The sequence below is a fragment of the Triplophysa rosa genome, linkage group LG11, assembly GCF_024868665.1.
Source record: "Triplophysa rosa linkage group LG11, Trosa_1v2, whole genome shotgun sequence".
NCBI lineage: Eukaryota > Metazoa > Chordata > Actinopteri > Cypriniformes > Nemacheilidae > Triplophysa > Triplophysa rosa.
The window spans coordinates 2579159-2601589 of record NC_079900.1 but is presented as its reverse complement, the minus strand read 5'-3'; the positions used below and the strand labels follow the sequence as shown (position 1 = coordinate 2601589).

Here is a 22431-nt window from a genome sequence, read left to right as displayed (position 1 = left end):
GGAATCTGAGAGCGCAAAAAAATCAAAATATTGAGAAAATTGCCTTTGAAGTTGTTAATCAGGGGCACTGTGGCAGACCATCCACTCACAAAAATAAAGTTTTTATATATTTAAGGTAGGAAATTTACAAAATATCTTCATGGAACATGATCTTTACTTAATATCCTAATGATTTTTGGCATAAAAAAAATCGATAATTTTGACCCACACAATGTATTTTTGTCTTTTACTAAAAATGTTCCCGTGCTACTTAAGACTGGTTTTGTGATCCAGGGTCACATATCGTCCACAAGATAACTGAATTTACAAAGATAACCCAGTTCAAAAAGTGTTCTTTACTGTTGATGTTATTTTTATTATAAATGATCACATGCAAAGCTAAATTAATCATTTGTATTGATTTAATCCTATCATAGGATTGACAGAAGAGCTGGACATATCCTGTTCTGGAAAAATGTGTGATGGAGAGGTCTGTGAATGGATGTTGGAGAAATTAATAGATGTATCTAATTTCAGCTTTTATTTCCTGCCTTCACTACAATTCACCCTCTTATTCTTTGCTTTTGGAGCTGCTGGCAGAGCAGGTTAGTGACTCTATTAAATCTATTCTTTACTGACCAAACAAAAACAAGTAACTGTAGTTGATATGTTGGATATCTACACAATGATATGTTGGAAGAATTACACAACAACTGTACTTACAAATTTCTTTTTAAAATTACAATAGCGTCATTGTGGTGGTACAAAGCATAAAATTATGAACCTTCATTTTTATAGACTTATTGGGTACCTTTTATGGTACATTTAAATGTTTTGTTTTCCTAACAAACTTTTACAGTACCCCTTTTCTGACAGTGCACTCAAGCAGACATGAACAAAAACAGATCTGAAGTTTATTCAGGAGCAATAAATGAGGACAAAATGAGGAACATTTTGTTTTAACATAAACATATCTGCTCATACCAAGCACTTAAAATACGTTTAATGTGTTTGATTTTTTTAACAGACTTAAGTGTAATGCAAATCTCAAATTTTACTTAATTGTTTTTCTCCTGTTTTTAGGTGTTTTGGCCAGTATACTTTTCCCATTGTTCTTTTTCCTGTCATTTTTCTGTTTAGCTTTCTTTAAGGGGGGTAAGAAAAGCTGTAAGTATGTGCTAAATAATCCTCTTCTAAATGCAGCACTAAATCTGTCTTTAGTTCTGTGTGATCAAAGAGTACATGTTGATTCAGTTGATCTTTAAAGTTTTTTCCACCTAAATCTAAAAGGTTTACGGTCACAGTTTGGATCATTCAGAACTCACTCCTCTCAGTCTTACTCAAGACTTTGATAATAACTTGTGGGTCAGAAGTGAGATGTGATCTCTGTTACTGTAAAGGCTAACTCACTCTGATCCAACAAACACCAACATTCTAAATTCTCATTCATGATCATAAAAACTCAAATGCATTTGTTGGTGTTTGTTGGATCCGTGTGAATTAGCCTTAAGAGTCTTTTCCTTTAATATTAAATGCAAGAATTCACTTTTTAAATAAGAACTCATTTTCAAAAGTTTTTTTAACTACAACGTCTTCCAATGTTTTTCAGGTTCACAACTGATCTTAAAAACATCGTGGTTGATCTTCATGCTTATAATGAATGCAGTTATGTCTTATTTCTTTGTTACATCGCTGGAAAATGAAAAAGGTACAGTTATATTTCTAAATAAAAGTATTAGAACACTTTTATATTAATTATATCTCTGAGGTAAATGTTCTAGATATTAACTTAAAATATGATGTCTTTACACTCTCTATATCTTTATCTTATGTTTATTGTATTGTATTTCTTAATTTTTTATACCCATAGGCCCTTATTTAAATCATTGTGTACTGTATTCTATTGTGTTATGGTCTCTGTGTACTGTTGTTGCTGTTTCTGTGTTCTGGATGCTCCTGTCACCAAAACAAATTCCTTGTATGTGCAAACATACTTGGCAATAAAGCTCTTTCTGATTCTGATTCTGTTTCGGCGGCTGCTAAGTAATATTTCAATGACAAAATCTTCTACTTTACAGAGTCTGCTGGAATGGATCCTGTACTGCTGTATGTCTACAAGTGCTGGTGGATGATCACACTGTGCATAGTAGAGTTTAAAGATCTGGGTACTGTTTGCTCTAAATATTAGATCCATGTAGAGATCTATGTACAGATCCAAGGTTAGATCCACTAGTTCTTGCACTAGGTCTGGCTAGATCTCTCTTTGTCAGGAAAATGTCTGTCTGTTACTCAATAATATTAAAAAATACTTTGTTCATTAATTGTGTTGCGAGTTTTCACAAAACAGTGGAAAGGTACTTCACATCATGCTCAACCTTGAGATTGAGAAATGTTTATTTGCGTAGACAATAAGATTAAACAACATTGATAGAAGCAATGTAGATTGTTTAAAAATAAGTCAAATAAACTAAATATATAATGAAAGAAAATGTATTTATCTAAATTTATTTTTTAAGTTTTTTTAAATAAAAATAAAAAATTCTAATCTAAAAAAGAATTATCTAAAAAATTAATAAAGAATAATAGATACATACGTATGATAAGACATTAAGACCTGAAATACAATATAGATGTACTTATGCGTATAATCTTAACTCAGAATTTCCTCTCAGATAATATGCACACATACCTTGCGTTTATCTTTATTGTGTTTTTTATTATGTTTATTATGTTATTATGTTTTACAGCTTTGTTTTTTTAGAGCTTTGTTATGTACATAAAGTAAATTAACAGCTATTCAGTTGTTACATGAAAATCTTTTTATTTTAATCTGTGTTACAGATGTTCCCTGTAGAAATGTTTTGTATGTGTTTGGATCAGTTGGTGTTGTTTTAATCATGGCTGTTGCTCTGATGACTGAACTGATACTGAAAACAGGTGAGAAAACACAACACTTTAAAGATTTTACAGTGTTTTATGAAGTTAACAAAGAAACTATTTAACCCAACACCATAAATTGAAGTTAAATATGTTTATTACTGTCTAACATTCTGATGTGTGTGTTTAGTTAATGGTGATCGTGCTCTGGGGGATTTGAGAGTCATTGTTTATTCATCTGAAGGCCTGTTTACATTCACTGTGCTGATTTTCATCATGTTTGAACCCTGTGAGTATAACTAGAAATTATTCCATGTTAGATTAGAAATCTAAAAAAAATCAGTTTAATCCATTTTACGTCACATTACACAACACACATGTGTGTTGATTTTTTTTGTAAAAGCTATGTTGTTTGTCAGTGTGCGTCAGACACATTCAGGCATCAGTTTCATTCACTGAGTGCTGCTCACATTCTACATTCTCTCAGATCAGTTCTTATTACAATGATTTACACCCACCAGTTCAAAATAACACAAATATTTCTTTTAAAAAAAGATTATTATGGATGCTGAAGTCATTATTTAAAGACCACGTCGAAAAATGATAAACAATGCTGGTCTAGAAGAACTTCCTGTTACAGTTTTTTAACTCTGCACAAAGGTAGAGTTAAAAACAACATAATACATAAAAAAGACATATACAACCAACAAAACATTTAGAACCAAATCGAAATGTTAAATGAACATCTTTAAGTCTTAATTATAACAATTTAAAAAAAAGAACTAAAAAACTAAACAGGAAATGCTTTTGGACCAGTGTTGTTTACGTGTTACAAGGTCTATGTGCTGGACATGTTTTCTTAACAGTTTTGTGATGTAAATTTCTCTTTACTCATGATTACTCAAGTCACTGTATAGTCTGATGTTTATCTGTGCTTTAACTCCACTAAAATATATTTGATATTATTTTCTTTACACACAGGGATTTCTGACTTAAAGTGTCTGCAGTCTTGTCAGGTTGGTAATATAATTGCATTGATTTGATGTTAACAATCAACCTGATGTTTGTTTCATATATATAAAATAACATTCATCAAACATTCATCCTCTCAAGAATGCAGAGCGTCCTGATGAAAATCCAGGTGCCGAATTAACCATGGTAAGGTGAATATTTTTTAAAGGTTGTGATCATTTAAGATAGACGATTGACATGTAATAATAGAAGCTTTACTATTAAACCTTTGTCCTAACGTAGATACTCACATAGAGTAGATTTAAAATTACATGATATCATGTTTTGTCTATACAGAGAGAGAGAGAGATCGAGCCACTGAACTGAATCTCATGAAATGAATCCTCTACTAAAGAATGAAGATCGGGAGACTGTTAAATGTGAATATCTGAGTTCGTCAGCCTCATTAAGCCTGATTCAGTGGAATCACAGACCTAATGAACAATGATGGAAGATCATTCTACCAGATTCATCACAAACATTCAGACCATTAGATCAAACTCTCATGAACTCTAAGAGTTTTGTGTTTTTCTCTATTTATAATGTTGATTGTTTACATTTTTTTATTTAACAGTTTTTTGCAATGCAGCTAAGAAATGAGGCATATCACAATTACATTGTCATAGAAGCCATGCAAGTGTTTTCTTCTTTTGTCCTTTGCATGTTTCAGCTGTATAAACTTAAAGGATGCTGAGAGAAAGAAGAATGTGTTTTTTGCAGAGCTGTATATGTCATCTGTGGATGGATCCGTGTGCTTCAGGTGTTTTTATCTTTAGAATATTTAAATAGCAGCAAGAATCTGTTAGTAAGAATCCAGATCGAAGATTAAACTGGAGAAAAACGTACAATACGTCAATTGGTAGAGCATTGTGTTAACAACGGAAAGGTCGTGGATTCGATCAACACACATACTGATAAAAGACATGTGTGGACTGAATGTGCTGTAAGTGGCTTTGGATAAAAGCGTCTGACAAATGCATAATGTAATGTACATTAAACACCTGAGCTCTTCTCAACAGACAAATAAAACATAATTTTAAAGACAGTTATGAGTTTCGGTTATGAATAACATATGATTGTTTAGTTGTGGAGATTTGTGAAGGTTTTTCAGGATTGGACTGAAATACAGGTTAGCACATCTAGATAAAACTAAATGTGGAGTTATAATTTCACAGATTTCCATCCGTCCTTCACAACACAAACATTATTCTATGACGTCATTGCTTGTGGATTGTCCATGTCCACAGAGGGCAAACAGGGTAAGAATTAGAGATGGATGCTGGAGAATCTCCTTTTTTACTGTTTTTAGATATTATGTATTATTTTCTCAAGGATTCTAGTGATGGAGGGCTGAAACATACAATAGTTTCAGCTGTTTCTGCATAAGATTATGAATTGTGGTCAAATAACATCAGCTATAGCTGAATCAAGAGAGATTCATGTACGAGTGGAGAGCTGCGAGGCAGGAGGACTACTATCACAGATAAATAATAAGTGTGTGTGTGTCATCTGCTCCTTTATTGCAATTGTTCCTTAGGGATACTTCACCCAAAAATAAAAATTCTGTCATCATTTACTCACATCAAATCTGTGTAAATCTCTTTGTTCTGATGAACACAAAGAAAGATGTTTGGAAGAATGCTTATAACCAATGGACCCCATCGACTACCATAGTATAGGAAAAATCACTTTATATTTTGCTTTACTTTATATTTTTTACTTTTTAGAATATTACTTTATATCAAAAGAAGATATTTTGAAGAATGTAGGACAGCAAACAGTTTTTTTTACATTTTTCTCACCATGGTAGTCAATGGGTTCCAAGAACTGTTTGGTTACAAGCATTCGTCCAAATATCTTTCTCTGCATCATCAGAACAAAGAAATATATACAGATTTGGAGCAACTAGAGAGTGAGTAATTCATGACAGAATTTTCATTTTTGGGTGAAGTATCCCTTTAACTGATCAATTAAAACCATCAGATCAGTTCATGTGCAATAGAGTACAGCTTTTATAAACACATTATTTTTTGGAGTTTCTTCATACTGATTATTCTCCATCTCAATGAAAACCGGTTCATCTGGATCAGCTGTAGTTCCACTGAACTCTTTCTCTATAAAGAAAACAAAACAGGTTTAAACACGTCCGCATGAACCAGAAGAATAATTTACAAACATGAATGTGGCGTTTTATAATTCAAAGAGATCATTACATTAATAAAAATATTTATCATTCAAATGGACTTGCTTGTGATTAATTTCGTTTCTATTTCTATTCTCACAATATCTGTCATTTCTTTCACTCGCTTTCAAAAAAGGCTGAAAATCTCTTACAAACTTCCAGGGTAGGGTGACGGTAAATTCTTTTGGTAATTACAGGCCCTTTTGAGAAGGCCTGCCTAACTAGTAAAATTTAATGACACCATTAGTAGTTTACGGTAGGACACCGTCCGCAGCTGTGTGGTGCCGAAAATGAAATGTATGACTCCCCCATTCCACACTAATGTTAGATTTAGGTGTGTGGGTTAGGATTAGCTCATTAATTTATTATGCTGAGGTGGATCTTGTGTATTGTGTTGTTATTGTCACAAACGGTGAGGGCACAAGGACAGAGGACCCAAGTGCAGACAGTGGGTAAGGGGTTAACATAAATGTTTAATAATAAAATAAAACATGAAACAAAAACCCACGAGGGGGTAAAACATAAAAACAGAAAGGGTATAACAAGAGGTAAACAGGGACATAGACTAACCTACGCTAAACTAGACAATACTTTAATTACAAAATACAAGACATGAACTACAACTAACTAGGCAAAATGAACCGACACAAGACAGAAGACACAAGGGCATTAAATAAGGGAACAAATCAAGAGGGAACAGCTGACGGGCATGAAACAATAATGAGCAATAAGGAGGAGACGAAAGGGCGGGAACAGAGACGAGACCGGAGGGAGTATGGCGAGCCATAAGGGCCTAAATTACCTCCCTCCACATGAAACATGAGGTTCTGTCATGGCTCTGCCTCTTCTCGTCATGTCTTTCTTGGTCTAGTGGCAGAACCATGACAGTTATGTATTGTGATGCCGTGTTTTCTTAATTGTATTGTTGATTGTATGGCAAGACTTAAGACTAATTTTCAGCCAACGCTGGATAATAAAGTACAACTAAACTAATCATGCAGCAGTATCAATGAAGGGAGTCAAAATGTGACAAACCCGTTGTTTTAAATTAACCTATAGAACATGCCCGTTTTTGACTAAACAACCCAGCACAGGTTCATTTATAACCCAATGGTTGGGTTTATCCCTTTTGACCCAACTACAGTAGATATTCTTATTTTCTATATTTCATTTGTTTTTTTACGTATACTTTATTTTATATTGCATTCTATATTTATCCCTTACTTAGCACCTTTTAAAAAAATTACTCTGTTTGTACTTATTGCATGTCTTTTGTTTTGTTCAATGCTTTGGCAATATTGTAAAAACACGCAATCATGCCAATAAAGTACCTTGAAATTGAAAATTGAGAGAGAGTGAGATCTGTAGTTTGTGTTGTTCATGTCAGATTAAGTAGTCACATGCTGAAATGTCACATTCAAAGGGTTACAAAGACACACATGATGAATAAAGCCAAAGAGAAATAAATAAGTCATTTTTTTATTATTTATGAAACATTACATGTACAAATTTCATTTCATTNTCAGGACCTGAAGTGGGAGTCCCACATAGACTCCATTGTAAAGAAGGCCCAGCAGAGGTTATACTTCCTCCGTCAATTGAGGAAGTTCAACCTACCACAGGAGCTACTGACCCAGTTCTACTCAGTGGTCATCGAATCTGTTCTGTGCACTTCAATTACTGTTTGGTATGGCTCGGCCACCAAATCAGACCTACGAAGACTACAACGGACAGTTCGTAGTGCTGAGAAAATTATTGGTGCTCCTCTGCCCACACTTCAGGACCTGTACGATTCCAGAGTGAAAAACAGGGCAAGAAAAATCATCATTGACTCCACACACCCAGCACACAAACTCTTTGATCTGCTGCCCTCTGGCCGGCGCTTTAGAGCACCAAACACCAGGACTTCCAGACACAGAAGCAGCTTCTTCCCCCAGGCAATCTCCCTCCTAAACAGATAACTGCTCCTTAAGAGCAATATTCCACTTCCACTACTCCTATAGTGTGCACTACTGTGCCTTATTATATCTACATCTTATGTATACATGTATATAACACTACCTCTACTTACTAAATTATCCATTTGCACAAGTGTACATACAATCTGTTAATATGTTTATTCTACTATATACTACCCGGTACAATGTCTCTTATATGTTATTATCCCCCATTTTCTGTAAAATAGTCTTTATTTTATATATGCACAATTTAGAATCTTTTAGACTGTAAATCGTATTATATTGTATTGTCATTGTGTTAAATGTCTGTACTAGAAGCTTCCAACACCAAAGAAAATTCCTTGTGTGTGCAAGCACACTTGGCAATAAAGCTCTTCTGATTCTGATTCTGATTCTGATTCTGGTTCTGGTTTTATTTATTTATTTATAAATGGTTTAAAACAATGTTTAAAGTTTTTATTTCTGTTATGTAAAGTTGCTATCTTGTTTTTTTGTTTAGGTTTCTCTGCCTTACACATAATGGTGTTGATTCTGTGTATTGCTGCATGTGGGTGTGCTGTTATAATCTGCTGTCTGATTTACTGCACATCACAAAACACAGGTATGTTCAAATGGTGTATACTCTTATACTTGTAGAATTAAGAACACGTTTACAGTCCTCATGCACATATTTGACAAGAAAACCATATACAATGAGCACATAAACCTTACCAGCATTACAACCATAAGGCTTAAATGAATGTTAAATGCTTAAATGTTAGGCTGATTTAAAATATAAAGAGCTGTAAGTTTGTGACAGCGCCCCCATGTGGTCAAGTCACATTTACTTGTACTGTACAGTGCTGATACAAAAAATTCAAAGTTAGCAGGAAAATAATGATAATTTATGCAAACTTCAAAGCACATCAGTACATGTGGTAAAATAAATCTGTTTTTGTTGAATTTAATCAATTTAAATTATTAAATACTTTTATCTACATACACACAGAATATAGATGTGGTCTATATCATCTTTAAACTTTAAGGGGTGGTTTCCCGTACAGGGCTTAAGACTTAAAATAGCTTGCACTGACATATCTTTGTGTTGTCTCAAAATGCACATAAGTAAGATGATTTTGTCAGGCATGTTCGTAAAAACTACTTTTTTAAGTCCTATTCCTGGCTTAATCTGTCCAGGAAACCGCCACTTAAAGTCTTAAAATCTTTAATACCTGACTGACGCTGACCTTTCCCAGAGATAAACATTGTGTCTGGTCAAAAGGGACATTATTGGTACATTTTTCAGGAACATTATTAATAAAATGTTATTTACTTACTAACATTTTGTATTTCTTTATAACTTCAGAAAAACCTGTCAAGACTCTTGGATATTTGTATGTGTTTCTTCCAAATATTATTATGTTTGTGGCTTTTGTCCTGTGGGGTGTGACAGAAGGTGAGTGTTTCAAATACAACAATTTCGTAATCAGTGGCAATTTTATACATTCTCATGACTTTCCTGGATATTTTAACACATTAGCCAATCTTATACATAAAACATGTGATTGTGTTACAGGATTTCTGTATGAGACGATCTTGTGCTGTGCTCTTTGTCTTCTGAGGCCTCTGATGTTGATTTATGTTGCACCATATTCAGAGAAAGCGTCAGGTTTGTAATTTTTATTATTGTTGCAATTGCAAATTATAAAATCTAAGTGTTCCCAGAAAAATAACTAAATTTCACGTCAATATTATTGATCTTTATGAGATTTGTATTTACTTTTTTTATGTGCTGTAATTCCTAACATGAACTATATAATTATTTGCAACCATTTATGTTTACAGGTCTAACCGTTCTAACTGAATTAGTCATGTTTACAGTAGTTTATTTTTCAGGTTAGTAAATTCACATATTCTACTACAGTGATTGTGTTTATTTGAATTGGCAATGCACATCAAGTTGCAGCAAACATTTGGGTTGTAACCACTGATCTATATAAATGACTGGATTGCTCATGATGTAATTACACTGAAGCTAACGCACTTCCATGTTGGTATATACCAACGCGGCGCGATCTGGTCCGGTGACTTCACCTCCTGCCGTTGTTTTCATTAAACAAACGAACACTTCCACTAGAAAGATTTATTTAAAGGGCATGACTGCACACCACTGATTGTGACTATTCTACAAAACAAAAACATAACAAATAAACACTTAAAGGAGTAGTTCACTTCAAAATGGGCCCCCATTGACTTTCCATAGTAGGAAAAAAATTACTATGAAAAGTGAATGGGGGCAAATTTTGAAGTGAACTACTCCTTTAAACATTAACCTTAATGATATTGTGCCTTTCTTAAAATGTCATGAATTACAAACCTTAATTATAAATGGTCAGTGAAATGTTAAAACAGATATTAATGATTTGTAAATACATTTTAACCTGTATTTAATCCATACCAAATATAAAGCGTGTTACCCATACTTACCACAACCTCAACAGTTGTCCATCATCACTTCATAGAGCATTTTTGACAGGAATGAAGGCAGGACAGTATAGCAACACCTGTAAATCAGATGCAGCATTATGATACCACTTGTTAGTTGGAATTATTCAATGCATGATAATTATCTTTTGTTTCTGTGTCAGTTCTTTTTAGACATACTTGGGAAACAGTTGTACATTTTGCTACGTTTGACAAAGCTGTTGTAATAGTCGTGTTTGGACTGGTGCTCCTGCTCTGTGCCATCGCTGTCGTATTATGGACGTGTGAAGTAGAAAAAGGTGCTGCATTTATACTGTTTTTTCTGCCTACACTACAATTCACCCTCTTATTCTTCACTTTTGGATCTGCAAGCAGAGCAGGTTAGTGACTTACATCTGTTCTTTACTGATAAATACAGTCAGGAATTGTCACATTAAACAAAAACTATAATAACTGTAGCAGCTGATATTCTGGAAACAGTAATATGAATGTACTCAAACAGACATGAACTAAAACAGAAGTGACACTTATTCAGGAGCAATAAAGGAGACAAATAAATTTGTTTGTTACTGAGGACTGATATATTTTTTAATTTGTTTGTAATGTGGTGTGAACCTCAAATTGTACATAAATGTTATTCTTCTGTTTTTAGGTTTTTTTGTCATTGTACTTTTCCCAATGTTCTTTTTTCTGACATGGTCCTGTTTGTTTGACATTGAGGGGGGAAAGAAAAGCTGTAAGTATATGTTACATTTCCTCTTCTAACTACAGGATTAAATCTGTCTCTAGTTCTGTGTGATCAAAGAGTGAATACAGTTACTTCAGTTGATGTAATGTTTTTGACTCATATCAACTTGTTTCCATCTAAATCTAAAAGTTTAGACCAGTCAATGTCGATTCTCAGTGTTTGGATCATTCAAAACAGTTTTCAGTCTTACTAAATCATGATATTTTACAGCATTACTGGGTCAGATGTGAGACCTTTTCTTTGTTACTTTGCCTTCAATATTGATCTATAAAATCAAGAAAGTCTTTTTGAACATTTTATGAAAGTTTTTTATAATTAAGTTGAACTTTTCCCAATGTTTTTCAGGTGTAAATTTGCTCAATATTACTTCATGGTTGATCTTCATGTTAATAATGAATGCAGTTATAGCTTATTTCTATGTTACATCAATGGAAAATGAAAAAGGTACAGTTATATTTCTAAATAATGAAAACTATTAAAACACTTTTAAAATAATTATGTATCTGAGCTAAAGGTATGTTATATTAGGTTTTAGATGTGAAGACTGACCTTTATTGAGTATTTCTATAAAATCTTCTATTTACAGATGTTGCTGGATGGACCTGCACTGCTGTATTTCTACAAGTGCTGTGGATGATCGCAATGTACATAGGACTGCTTGAAGATCTGGGTACTGTATTGTCTCATCTGTCTATGTCATCTCAATCTAGAGTGTGAAATGTATGTGTATGTCTGTAAATGTGTATGTGCATGCCGGGTAGCACACAAGAAAAAGAACGAATGAAAATGAGAGCGTGCAACAGCATCACGACATGGGGTATATCAGGGGTATTCAATTAAAGTTCCAAGAGGTCCGGTCTTTATATTTTCTTCCAAATGGAGGTCCGGACAATATGTTTTTTTGAAAATAAATAAATATTTAATCAATTTAGCCCAGTTGGATAAACTGTATATACTGTATAAAAGATATGATCTTTTATCAGGCCATTTATATATATTTTGATATCTACAGTATGTATGTATTGTAGGCTCTGTGGCTTTAGGGGAATGCCCTCTTAACAGAAGTTTGATAATTAATATTTGTAAATAAAAAAAACTACGGACAACATGCAAACAGCAAATGTACATTTAACAACAATTAAAATGCTCCGATCATAAACAGAAAACAAAGTTACTTACTAAATTAGCATTTCCATGCCATTCATACCAGAACCACTTTTATTTTTAAATAATTTCCCAATTAAAACGTTGTTCATTACAAAATGTGAACCTGCTTGTGAAAACCCAGCAAATGTCCTTCATAAAATCGTCCTACAGAATATTCTGTGAAAATATAACAATATCTTCAATATTGACTGAATAATGCCACAATCACAGTGAAATGAATGCTTGAAATTAATCTTTAATGCTTGTTATCTAATAATCAATTAGATTATGAGACTTTAGCCTGGGTTTTCACAGGGTCACAAATGTTTACATGCTGATCAATAATGCTAATGATAAATGTAGATAAAAATGTTATGGTTCATAAAATATCACAAATCTGGTTGAAAGGTTGACATATAGCAAACTATAGCAGACTGACAGATACAAATGCTTTAATATTTGCTGCATTTTGTTTACTGTTGTGTCCATTTGCCTGCTCTGCATGTTACTACATGTATAGTAACATCTCCATGGGTGTGAAAGGTATATTGTGAAATATACTAATAATACTATATATGTTTGCCCCCCTTTAAAACGTTTCATCGGACATGTGTAGCAGGTTACTCTGTGACTTCATTGTACATTTAAACATTGCCTATACAAAAGTTTACTCGGTTACTCTTTTAATACATAATTTTTATACATAACTCTTTTAATACAATACTTATGCTTAATAAAATTGGCATAATGTTTCATGCTTTATAACCGGAACAATATAATTCCGCTGAATCTTTATTGTTATAGTTGTGGTGCGGACTTAAGTAGCTCGTTTTTCAAAACTTTATCTTCATAGTTATCGTCCATAGTGTAAACGACCCTGTAGTCATTTATAAGTTGCTTTGAAACGATGTGAATTGTTTTAAACACTATACAAATAAAAATGACTTGACTGTGCATGAGCAAATACACAAACAAGCTGAGTGTGAATTTACATCCTGTTCCTCAATTATGCTCTGTGTCTGTCAGTGAGTTATGACGAGTGAGTGTGTTATAACGGTTCACTCAGAATTTAACACCGCTGCGACACACATCTTCAAAAACATCAGACCAACGTTTAATAAAATGCAAAAGAAATAAATATAGTCAGAGTAACATTTGTTCATAGATTATTTGACAGTTGGGTTCGATCACACCCAAAGCCGAAGTATTGTCAGAATAAGTCTTATGCTCGCTAAAAGTGTGATGGCTTTCATTAGCTTAAAAAAACTTAACCAAACAAAACCATCTAAACTAAATGGATCTGCAGAAAGTATACTGTATTTTAGGTAAATGAAAGTGTATGCTAAAAAACACAACACCAATGTATTTTAAAGAACAGTTTACTTTACAAACCTATTTACTGGCTATTATAGTTTATATCCTTGAATGTCCCACTATTTAATTTGTTAAATGAATATCGATTGAATTTGTTAAATCTTATTGATCGCTTTAATCTGTTACAGAGGTTCCCTATAGAACTTTTTTGTATGTGTTTGGATCAGTTGGTGTTGTTTTTATCATGGCTGTTGCTCTGATGACTGAACTGATACTGAAAACAGGTGAGAAAACACAACACTTTACTGTTAGCCAGTGTTTGATGCTGTTGACAGAAATTATTTAAAGGGTCAGTTCACCCAAAAATGAAAATTCTGTCTTTATTTACTCACCCTCAAGTTGTTCCAAATGTGTATAAATTTCTGTGTTCTGATGAACACAGAGAAATATATTTGGAAGAATGCTTTTAACCAAACAGTTCCTTGACCCTGTTGACTAGTAGGAAAAAATACTTTATAAATTTCTTTATTTTGTTGAACACAAAAGAAGATATTTGGAAGAATGTAGGACAGCAAACTTTTGACTACCATTGTAATTTTTCCTGTGCTATGGTGGTCAATGGGGTTCAGGAATTGTTTGGTTTCATCCAAACTACTTTCTCTGTTTTCATCAGAACAAATACATTTATACAGATTTGGAACAACTCGAGGGTGAATGATGATAGAATTTTTTTTTGGTTTATTTTTCCTTTTATCCTATTTCTTTAATTTTATTTTAATTTTTTTTTTTTTTTTTTATTTTTTTTTGTGTGTGTTTAGTTAATGGTGATCGTGCTTTGGGGGATTTGAGAGTCATTGTTTATCCATCTGAAGGCGTGTTTACATTCACTGTGCTGATTTTCATCATGTTTAAACCCTGTGAGTATAACTAGAAATTATTCCACGTTAGATTAGAAATCATTCAAATCAGTTTAATCCCTTTTACATCACATGTAGCTGATCTTGCTGTTTTGTTATTTTTTGTTCTTAATATTTAATATTCCAGCTAATCCATGATCCTTGCTGAGAGAATATTGCCTAATCTCAGACCCATAATTGTTTTTCTTTCTTAGTTAAGCATTTTGGTTTATTGATGATTCGTGTTGCACATGGTTCATCGCACACTTGAACTGTAATGTGTGTGTTGATTTTTTTTCGTGAAGCTGGTGTTTGTCAGTGTGTGGTCAACATGAATGTCTCATGTTTACAGTAGATCGCTGATCAGCTCTTATTTAATAACCCGTTTACAATGAATGTCTCGTGACATTCAAAAATAATTTTCATGTAAATATAAAAAAATAAATAAAGTAATTGTGGTATAAAAGACAATAGAGATGATGAGAATAGCAATGTTTTAATAGCCACACAAAATGCCACGATGTTTACACTTTTTGGGAAAACAGCCCATGAATGACTTCTACTTTTCTTGAATAGAGTTTTCATTGATGTGAAATTTTAATCCAGGTCGAATAATATACAGTATAGTGCACCTGTGCGTGACCTGTCAATCTGAATATTATTAAGTTAAATACTTTACTCTTCAAATATTTAAACATCTTTTCTTCCACTGCTTTTAACAAACAGGGATAACAAGCTGTCTACAGTGTCGGCAGGTTTGTGTTATAGTTTTGCAATAATTTGACATTTACTAAGAACACATTTTCTAAATTAGAAAGGTATCATTTACTGTAGATATTATGTAAAATGTGTGTTTATCCTGAACACAGAATGTACAAAGGCCTGCTGATACCTCTGCCAACACACAGCAGCAGAACCAGGAACATCAGGTAAGACACTTCTGTAAGGTTACATTGGTTTGAGATTCAGACATTATGTGCAATATATTAAGAATCACATTTTAATATTAAATATTATATCATTTTAAAGTCTTGACTCTTAGTACAGTAACTGTGAATGTTTTTAATTCATATTGAATGGCCCTGAGGCATAAGGAGGTGTACTTTATTGATATTTAAAATTCCCTTGTCTTGAAAACAGACTGCCGTAGAAGATCATGAACTGGAGTCATTATCACCGGCCTCAGAGGTCACTCGTGAACAACCTGAATCATGATGAGGGAAGTCATACTGGACCTGATTCTGTGATGCTACGACCTCATGATCTTCAGGACTAAAATCATTTTAAACCTGAAATCCTTTCTTACTCGAGCACTAGATACAAAACTCAATGACAAATAGTTTTAAAGAGTCTTACATTTTGCCGAGTCAGTTTTGAGAGTTTTGCGCAGACCGTGTAGAGTTTAGATGCAAAACCCTCTAAAACCCACATCCGTCCAAAAATGAGATTATGTTGTTGAGTAATGCTCTCCACTCAAAAAATTGTTTCAAAACCCACTAAATACCAGACTCTGACCGGTCTGAAATATCGGCTATTGCTGAAATGTAGGAGCCTGATAAAATTTTTTCGTATAAAAGAAAAGCCATCGAACGGATTTAGAGGGTTTTGCATCTGATCTCTTCATATATTGTTGTTTTAGTATTTACTGGTGTGTTAAGATGCATGTTTTTAAGGACATGTAAAGAGTTGTCGCAGGAGGTTTCAAATCTATGCAGGTGCTGGTTCGGAGGTTCAGGGTTTATTTAATTCATATTGCCAGTCCGCATTGGACCTTGCATCGCATTGGAATGCAAATCAATATTGAGCACATTTAGTCTTGTTACAGGGATACATGGCCATAGGGAGCACAAAGACCCTTCACTGTGGACCAGTCGATACAGACAATATAGACAAAGTTCCATAGCCAGGTTTCACCGGCATCTCTCATTGAAAACGAATTGTGTCCATATAGCACAACACAACAGAGCCCCTTTCATATGCACTGCTTCTATCTCCACTGACCACTGCCCATTTCACTTCTATAAAAATCTGTCTGCACATGAGTGGTGATGATGGGTTAGGGGTGTTATATTAATATCATCATATAGTAAAATCATAAATAAACACATGTAAATACACCCTGCTGTACCTTAAAAAAGGAATGAAGTGTAATCACTTAGGTTTGAAAATTGTTTGTGTTTTTTGTTTGTAATTTATTTATTGTGTAATGTAACTGTGCTGCCTTCTCTGAAACTGTATACATATCTTAACAGATCCAGACAAAAATAAAAAGATGCCAATAGCATATTGCTGTATAGTCATAATCACCAGCATTTCATTTTGTTTTTAATTTTCTGTTTTTTTATGTGGTGTAGATATGTGATTGACCACCAGAACAGTCAGACACAAGAACAGTTTTGTCGCTGAGAGAAGCAGCCACTGGCTGTGGTTGAAACGGAAGGACGCAATATGGGCTGCCAAGTGACCACGTAATAAAATGGTGTTGTGTGTTGTATTGTTATGCCATACGGGACCGGGGGCACTGAGCTTCCATTAACGGAGCCAGTGGGGCTAGAACAGCCTTAGCCAACGGGTTGGCGCGTATGGCTGAGTTGATTTTGGTAATGTGTCGTAATGGTATGCCATACAGGACCGGGGGCACTGAGCGAGCATTAACGGTTTGGGTAGTCGTGGCCTAATGGTTAGAGAGTCGGACTCGTGACCAGAAGGTTGCCGGTTCAATTCCCAGGGCCGGCGGGTAACAACTGAGGTGCCCTTGAGCTGCAGTGATAGCTGCTCACTGCTTCTGGTGTATATGTGTTCACCACTTGCAGTGCGTGAGTTCACTACTCACTGGATGGGTTAAGCTCACCATAGCTGACAAATAGGTCACTCTCAGAGGACAGGTCCAGTGGTGCAGAAAGAAGAAGCCAATGGCTGTGGTTGAGGCGGATGGACACAGCATGGGCTGCCAGATGACCTTGTAACAATGCGACACACACCCAGGTCTGATCAACCTGCGGTGGGCCTCCCTTGGCTGAGGGTGTCTTGTGATAAAGGGCCGAAACACCCAATGAGGCTGAGGTGCACAACTGATGATGTGTCGCATTGATGGGAACCATACAAAGGGCATTATCAGCAGCACCTCACCAAAAGGCATCTTTCACTCAGGATAATGTGATAACAACCCATGAGATGTCTCTCTGATAATGGCAAGGAAAGAGGATGCCTACCCGACGAACCAGTGAAACCTCAGACCTCCTTTCCTCTATTCATATTCTTGACTGCTTCCCCCTAAATAAGGTATGGGAAATGTCCTAATGGGCAGTTCAACTGTGCTGAAATAGTGGGATTATAACACCTAGTCCTATTAAGCGAAACCAAAAAGTAGCCTATATAGGGAGGCAGAGAGAAAGAGAGAGAGATTTTTCTGCATTGGTTCAGGACAGCGAAGAGCAAACAGGAGAACAGGAATGAGAGAGGGGGTGAGGGACCGGGACACAACCCAAGTTGGACTCAAACCCGGGTCCCCATGTCTCCCATGTCTGGAACATGTGCATCAACCAATGTGCCAAGGTAATTGTCAATGCTGCTGTTAAATTAACAGAAAAAAAGACAAAAAGGAGGAAATGAAGGACAAACAGACATGCAAAACCTGTCTGATATTTATGCTGTGTCAAAGACATCTCGAATTTAGGATATTTCCAACCTTAACACGGATTTTTTTGGAACGGTGCTCCTTGTTAATAAGTACTTGTGATGTTTCAACGCTACTAAATCATTAGCAACATTAATGTAATCTTACTAAATACTTTAATTTTACGAAATACATACGTTACTTCCGGTTTGTCGTGGGAAAGTAAATATCCCAATTCCGAGGTGTCTTTTATGCTGTCTTCACGGTAATTCCCACTTCAACCCGGAAGTAACGTCTGGATTTTAAAAGTATGCAGTAACATTAAAACCTTGATGTTACTAATGATTTAGTAGCATTTAAACATTACAAGTATCTGCTAACATTAAAAGAACGCCGTTCCATAAATTATTTCCATGTTGAAGTGGGAATTATCGAATTTCCGAGAGCACGCCAGGGCAGCATAACGCAGTATAAATGCCCATGCACATACACATGCAATAAATTGGGTATGGGCCTACTCTAATTTCATGATGCATTACGTTACCACATTAAAAAAATAATAAGCACGTAGGCCTACCCTTTTTTTTGTTGTTGTTAAACATAACTTACATTTTGCATCAAATATTTTTGCTGTGTCGCAATGTTTTCTCACACGATCCCCGCCCATATCGAAAACGATCCTTCCCCTTTAAATTGCGACGGTCTCATATGTGAAAGTGAAAGTAGATCTGTTGAACTATTGACACATTCAAGATGCTATAGTTTCTCGATTAATTACGTTGAAGGTCATGCGAGATTCGTTTATTTTACCATAAAAATGATCAATCTTAAATTCCTAATCATACCGTCGACGCTCATAATGATGATTTCTGATGGTATGTATGAGATTTTATGCTTTTCCTGTCTGATGAAGAGCCTGTGTGCTCGAAACGTTATACGCCATGCTATAGTCTTTTAATCAATACATTTTTGTATTTTTGGAGCTTTGGTCTGCCGACTTTTGTATATAACCCTTCATTTGTTTTTTGGTCGAGCACCCATTATGTGCAGAATAGCATTTACTTTCCATTGACGGCTTTTCTAATTTATAGGTTTCATTGTGCGAGGTCCTTCAGGTCCTCTGGTTGTTCCTCTGGGAGGTTCAGTTCTTCTGCCCTGTTCTGTTGATTCACTCTCATCACTGGAGGATCTGGAGGTGGAATGGAAGAGATCAGACTCACAGACTCTCATTCATCTGTATCAAGATGGAGATATGGAGAGTTTTAATGACCGAGCTCATTTCTTCACTGATGACTTTACAGTTGGAAACTTCTCTCTCCTGTTGATGAATGTGACCGCTGAGGATGAAGGTCAATACACATGTACAGTTCACAGTGGACAAGAGTCTAACGAAACTGTGGTGGAAATTAAAGTTGGTGAGTAAGAACACAAACTCTGGCAGAATTATCTTAAACAAATAATTATATGTCAGTATTTTTATCTGTTCCTTCAGAGCGTCTGATAGTGTCAGGATCAAATAAGTCCATATCAGTGTATGTTGGTGATGACGTGACTCTGAACTGCTCTGTGGACTCTCACATCCCATCTGAACACATTGAAGAGGTTTCATGGAAGAAAAGAGTTAAAGATGAACACATCACAGTTCTGCTCTATGAAAGCAACAAGATTCATCCAGATTCATCAGATGAGCAATACAGAGACAGAGTCGAGTTCTTCAGTGATGAAATCCACAGAGGAAACTTCTCTCTCAGACTGAAGAGAGTCAGAACTGAAGATAAAGGACTTTACATGTGTCACGTGTTTGCTGGACGATTCTCAGACAACACAACTATAGTACTGCAACAACTGGGTGAGTGACAGCTTAAAAAATTAATAAAAAATGGATGAAGGTCATTTCTTTAAATGTTGAGGTATTTTGCTTATTAAGCAATAGTTTATATACAAAATAAATACATTATATGGAAAACTACAATGGCATCAGTAAGTAAAAAATGTGAATCAAATTTAAGACCTAGTGTATCAGCTAGCTAGCTAAACAAAATAATTACTCAGTTAACCTCAGAAGACTTTAACCATAGATTTGAACTGTTAATCAATATTAGCACTCCATAGCAGCAGAACAAAAAAAAAAATCCAAAACACTTCGGTGGCGTATATGATGCATTTTTAATGGACAAATTGCTTGGTTGTCTGATGAATCCTGATCAACCCCATGGTTGTGATTGGTTTGGTAGGTCGTGACAAAGTCTTTTGTATAAAGTTACTGTCTGTTCTTCAGGTTTTTCAGGTTTACACATAATGGTGTTGATTCTGTGTGTTGCTGCATGTGGATCTGCAGTTATAATCTGCTGTCTGATTTACTGCACATCACAAAACACAGGTATGTATAACTGGTGAATGAATCAATAATGCATTTACAGTCCTTGTGCACATTAGGATTTGAAAACTAAACAATGGTCACAGTGTAAAGCTTATCAACATTACAAAAAAGGGCTTGAATGTGTAATAATGTCAGTATATAATGTAATAAAGATATGTGTAATTTTAAGGAAGTCCTGCAAAAAGAATAGGAATTATGTGACAGCGCCCCCATGTGGTCAATACAGAAAATCTAGAGCATTTTAAATCATTTAAGATTTAATTAAATAAATAATGAAGTATGGTGGTTCATAGTAATAATAGTTAGAAATTGCACATCAAATAAATGCAAGGATTATCAAACAATTCAACTCTTTTCAATAAAAATGATACTCACTAACATTTTGTATTTCTTTATAACTTCAGAAAAACCTGTCAAGACTCTTGGATATTTGTATGTGTTTCTTCCAAATATTATTATGTTTGTGGCTTTTGTCCTGTGGGGTGTGACAGAAGGTGAGTGTTTCAAATACAACAATTTCGTAATCAGTAGCAATTTTATACATTCTCATGACTTTCCTGGATATTTTAACACATTAGCCAATCTTATACATAAAACATGTGATTGTGTTACAGGATTTCTGTATGAGACGATCTTGTGCTGTGCTCTTTGTTTTCTGAGGCCTCTGATGTTGATTTATGTTGCACCATATTCAGAGAAAGCGTCAGGTTTGTAATTTTTATTATTGTTGCAATGACTAGTAATCTTTATGTGATATTTTCTGCATATTTGTCATATTTTGATTGTTGTTTTGTTCTAACATTTATATTATGATATTTATTAAATTAATTAAATCCATCTTTACTTACAGAGTCTCGCGTTATCTTTGAATTTGTCATGTTTACAGTAGTTTATTTTTCAGGTTGGTAAATTCAGACATTCTACTACAGTGATTGTGTTTATTATCATAGTGTTATTAATGTTGCAGCAAATCATTTAATCCTTTATTAAAATAATTTAATAAAATAACATATGATATGCATTTTTTATTTAATTTGCTTTTTTTTGCCTTCTCCCCTGTTATTCTGTGCCAGTTCTTTTTAAACTTGCTTGGGATGCAAGTGCAAATTACACAAAGGATGACAGAGTTGTAACAATAGTCGTGTTTGCAGTTGTGATTCTTCTCTTTGTCACCGCAATCATTTATAGTAAGTATTTCTGTCTGTTTTCATTTGTTAAGTGTATGTCCTGTACTGTACAACAGCCTTTTATTAGCTAAACATTGTTTGTTTCACACACAGCAATCATTCAAATTCCTCCAAATTCTTTATCAATGCATTTCCAAACCCATTAATGAACATATATTAATGTCATACAGTGCTCTCCATAATCGGGACAGTAAAGAAAACATTGCTCTGTTTGTAGTTATGATTGAAAGATGAATATGAAGCAAAAGTACAGAATGTCACATTTTATTATTGCGTGTTTCAAACATACATGTTTCAGAAGAGTGCTTCATCCTGGCCTATGTGTGTTGTCATCACATGCAAGCCCCAGACTGCAAAAGCAATGGATAAAACTGATACTACACATTCTCTGCTTTTAACGTGTGGACAATAAATGTATCAGGACACAACCGATCACTTAACACCTGTAAACCAATTGTCCCAAATGCTCACATTTGATTTAGCAATTAAATTCTAAAATAGTTGTTCTGTTGAGTTGGTAAAACATGTATATGTTGAAATAATATATATTTTTAATATTACCTGTTTTGTGTAAGAAATAAAGCAAAGACTTATTGAAAATATTGAATTCCAGGCCACCAGCCACTGTCAATCTGGCTTTAAAGAAACTAAGACAGAGTCTCAATTTATGCCAC

The 22431-nt window shown here is 34.5% G+C and overlaps 2 protein-coding genes across 8 annotated transcripts in view; both read left to right on the top strand.

The window, feature by feature from the left end:
* LOC130561972 (uncharacterized) overlaps nucleotides 1–16868 on the top strand; it is a 20556-nt gene extending 3688 nt beyond the window's left edge. Inside the window, exons 4-16 of the mRNA XM_057346683.1 lie at nucleotides 8507–8608; nucleotides 9353–9442; nucleotides 9563–9655; nucleotides 9832–9882; nucleotides 10635–10850; nucleotides 11123–11206; nucleotides 11564–11662; nucleotides 11805–11888; nucleotides 13867–13962; nucleotides 14497–14595; nucleotides 15301–15329; nucleotides 15444–15503; nucleotides 15715–16868. Coding sequence (XP_057202666.1) covers nucleotides 8507–8608; nucleotides 9353–9442; nucleotides 9563–9655; nucleotides 9832–9882; nucleotides 10635–10850; nucleotides 11123–11206; nucleotides 11564–11662; nucleotides 11805–11888; nucleotides 13867–13962; nucleotides 14497–14595; nucleotides 15301–15329; nucleotides 15444–15503; nucleotides 15715–15789 — 1178 coding nt within the window. The 3' untranslated portion in view covers nucleotides 15790–16868. The remainder of the gene's footprint in view (nucleotides 1–8506; nucleotides 8609–9352; nucleotides 9443–9562; nucleotides 9656–9831; nucleotides 9883–10634; nucleotides 10851–11122; nucleotides 11207–11563; nucleotides 11663–11804; nucleotides 11889–13866; nucleotides 13963–14496; nucleotides 14596–15300; nucleotides 15330–15443; nucleotides 15504–15714) is intronic.
* A 2008-nt stretch (nucleotides 16869–18876) lies between these two features.
* LOC130561318 (uncharacterized) overlaps nucleotides 18877–22431 on the top strand; it is a 101708-nt gene continuing 98153 nt past the window's right edge. For 5 of the 7 annotated variants that reach the window (XR_008963803.1, XR_008963802.1, XR_008963804.1 and 2 more), the window contains exons 1-3: nucleotides 18877–19065; nucleotides 19282–19605; nucleotides 19683–20039. Coding sequence is in view for 4 of the 7 variants with exons in the window: in XM_057345549.1 (XP_057201532.1) it covers nucleotides 19008–19065; nucleotides 19282–19605; nucleotides 19683–20039 (739 nt within the window). In the remaining 3 variants the exon portion in view is untranslated. Of the gene's footprint in view, nucleotides 19066–19281; nucleotides 19606–19682; nucleotides 20040–20468; nucleotides 20571–20974; nucleotides 21065–21184; nucleotides 21278–21420; nucleotides 21472–21643; nucleotides 21758–22431 lie in introns of all 7 variants that reach the window. The other 2 variants (XM_057345547.1, XM_057345546.1) reach the window with 2 other exon arrangements.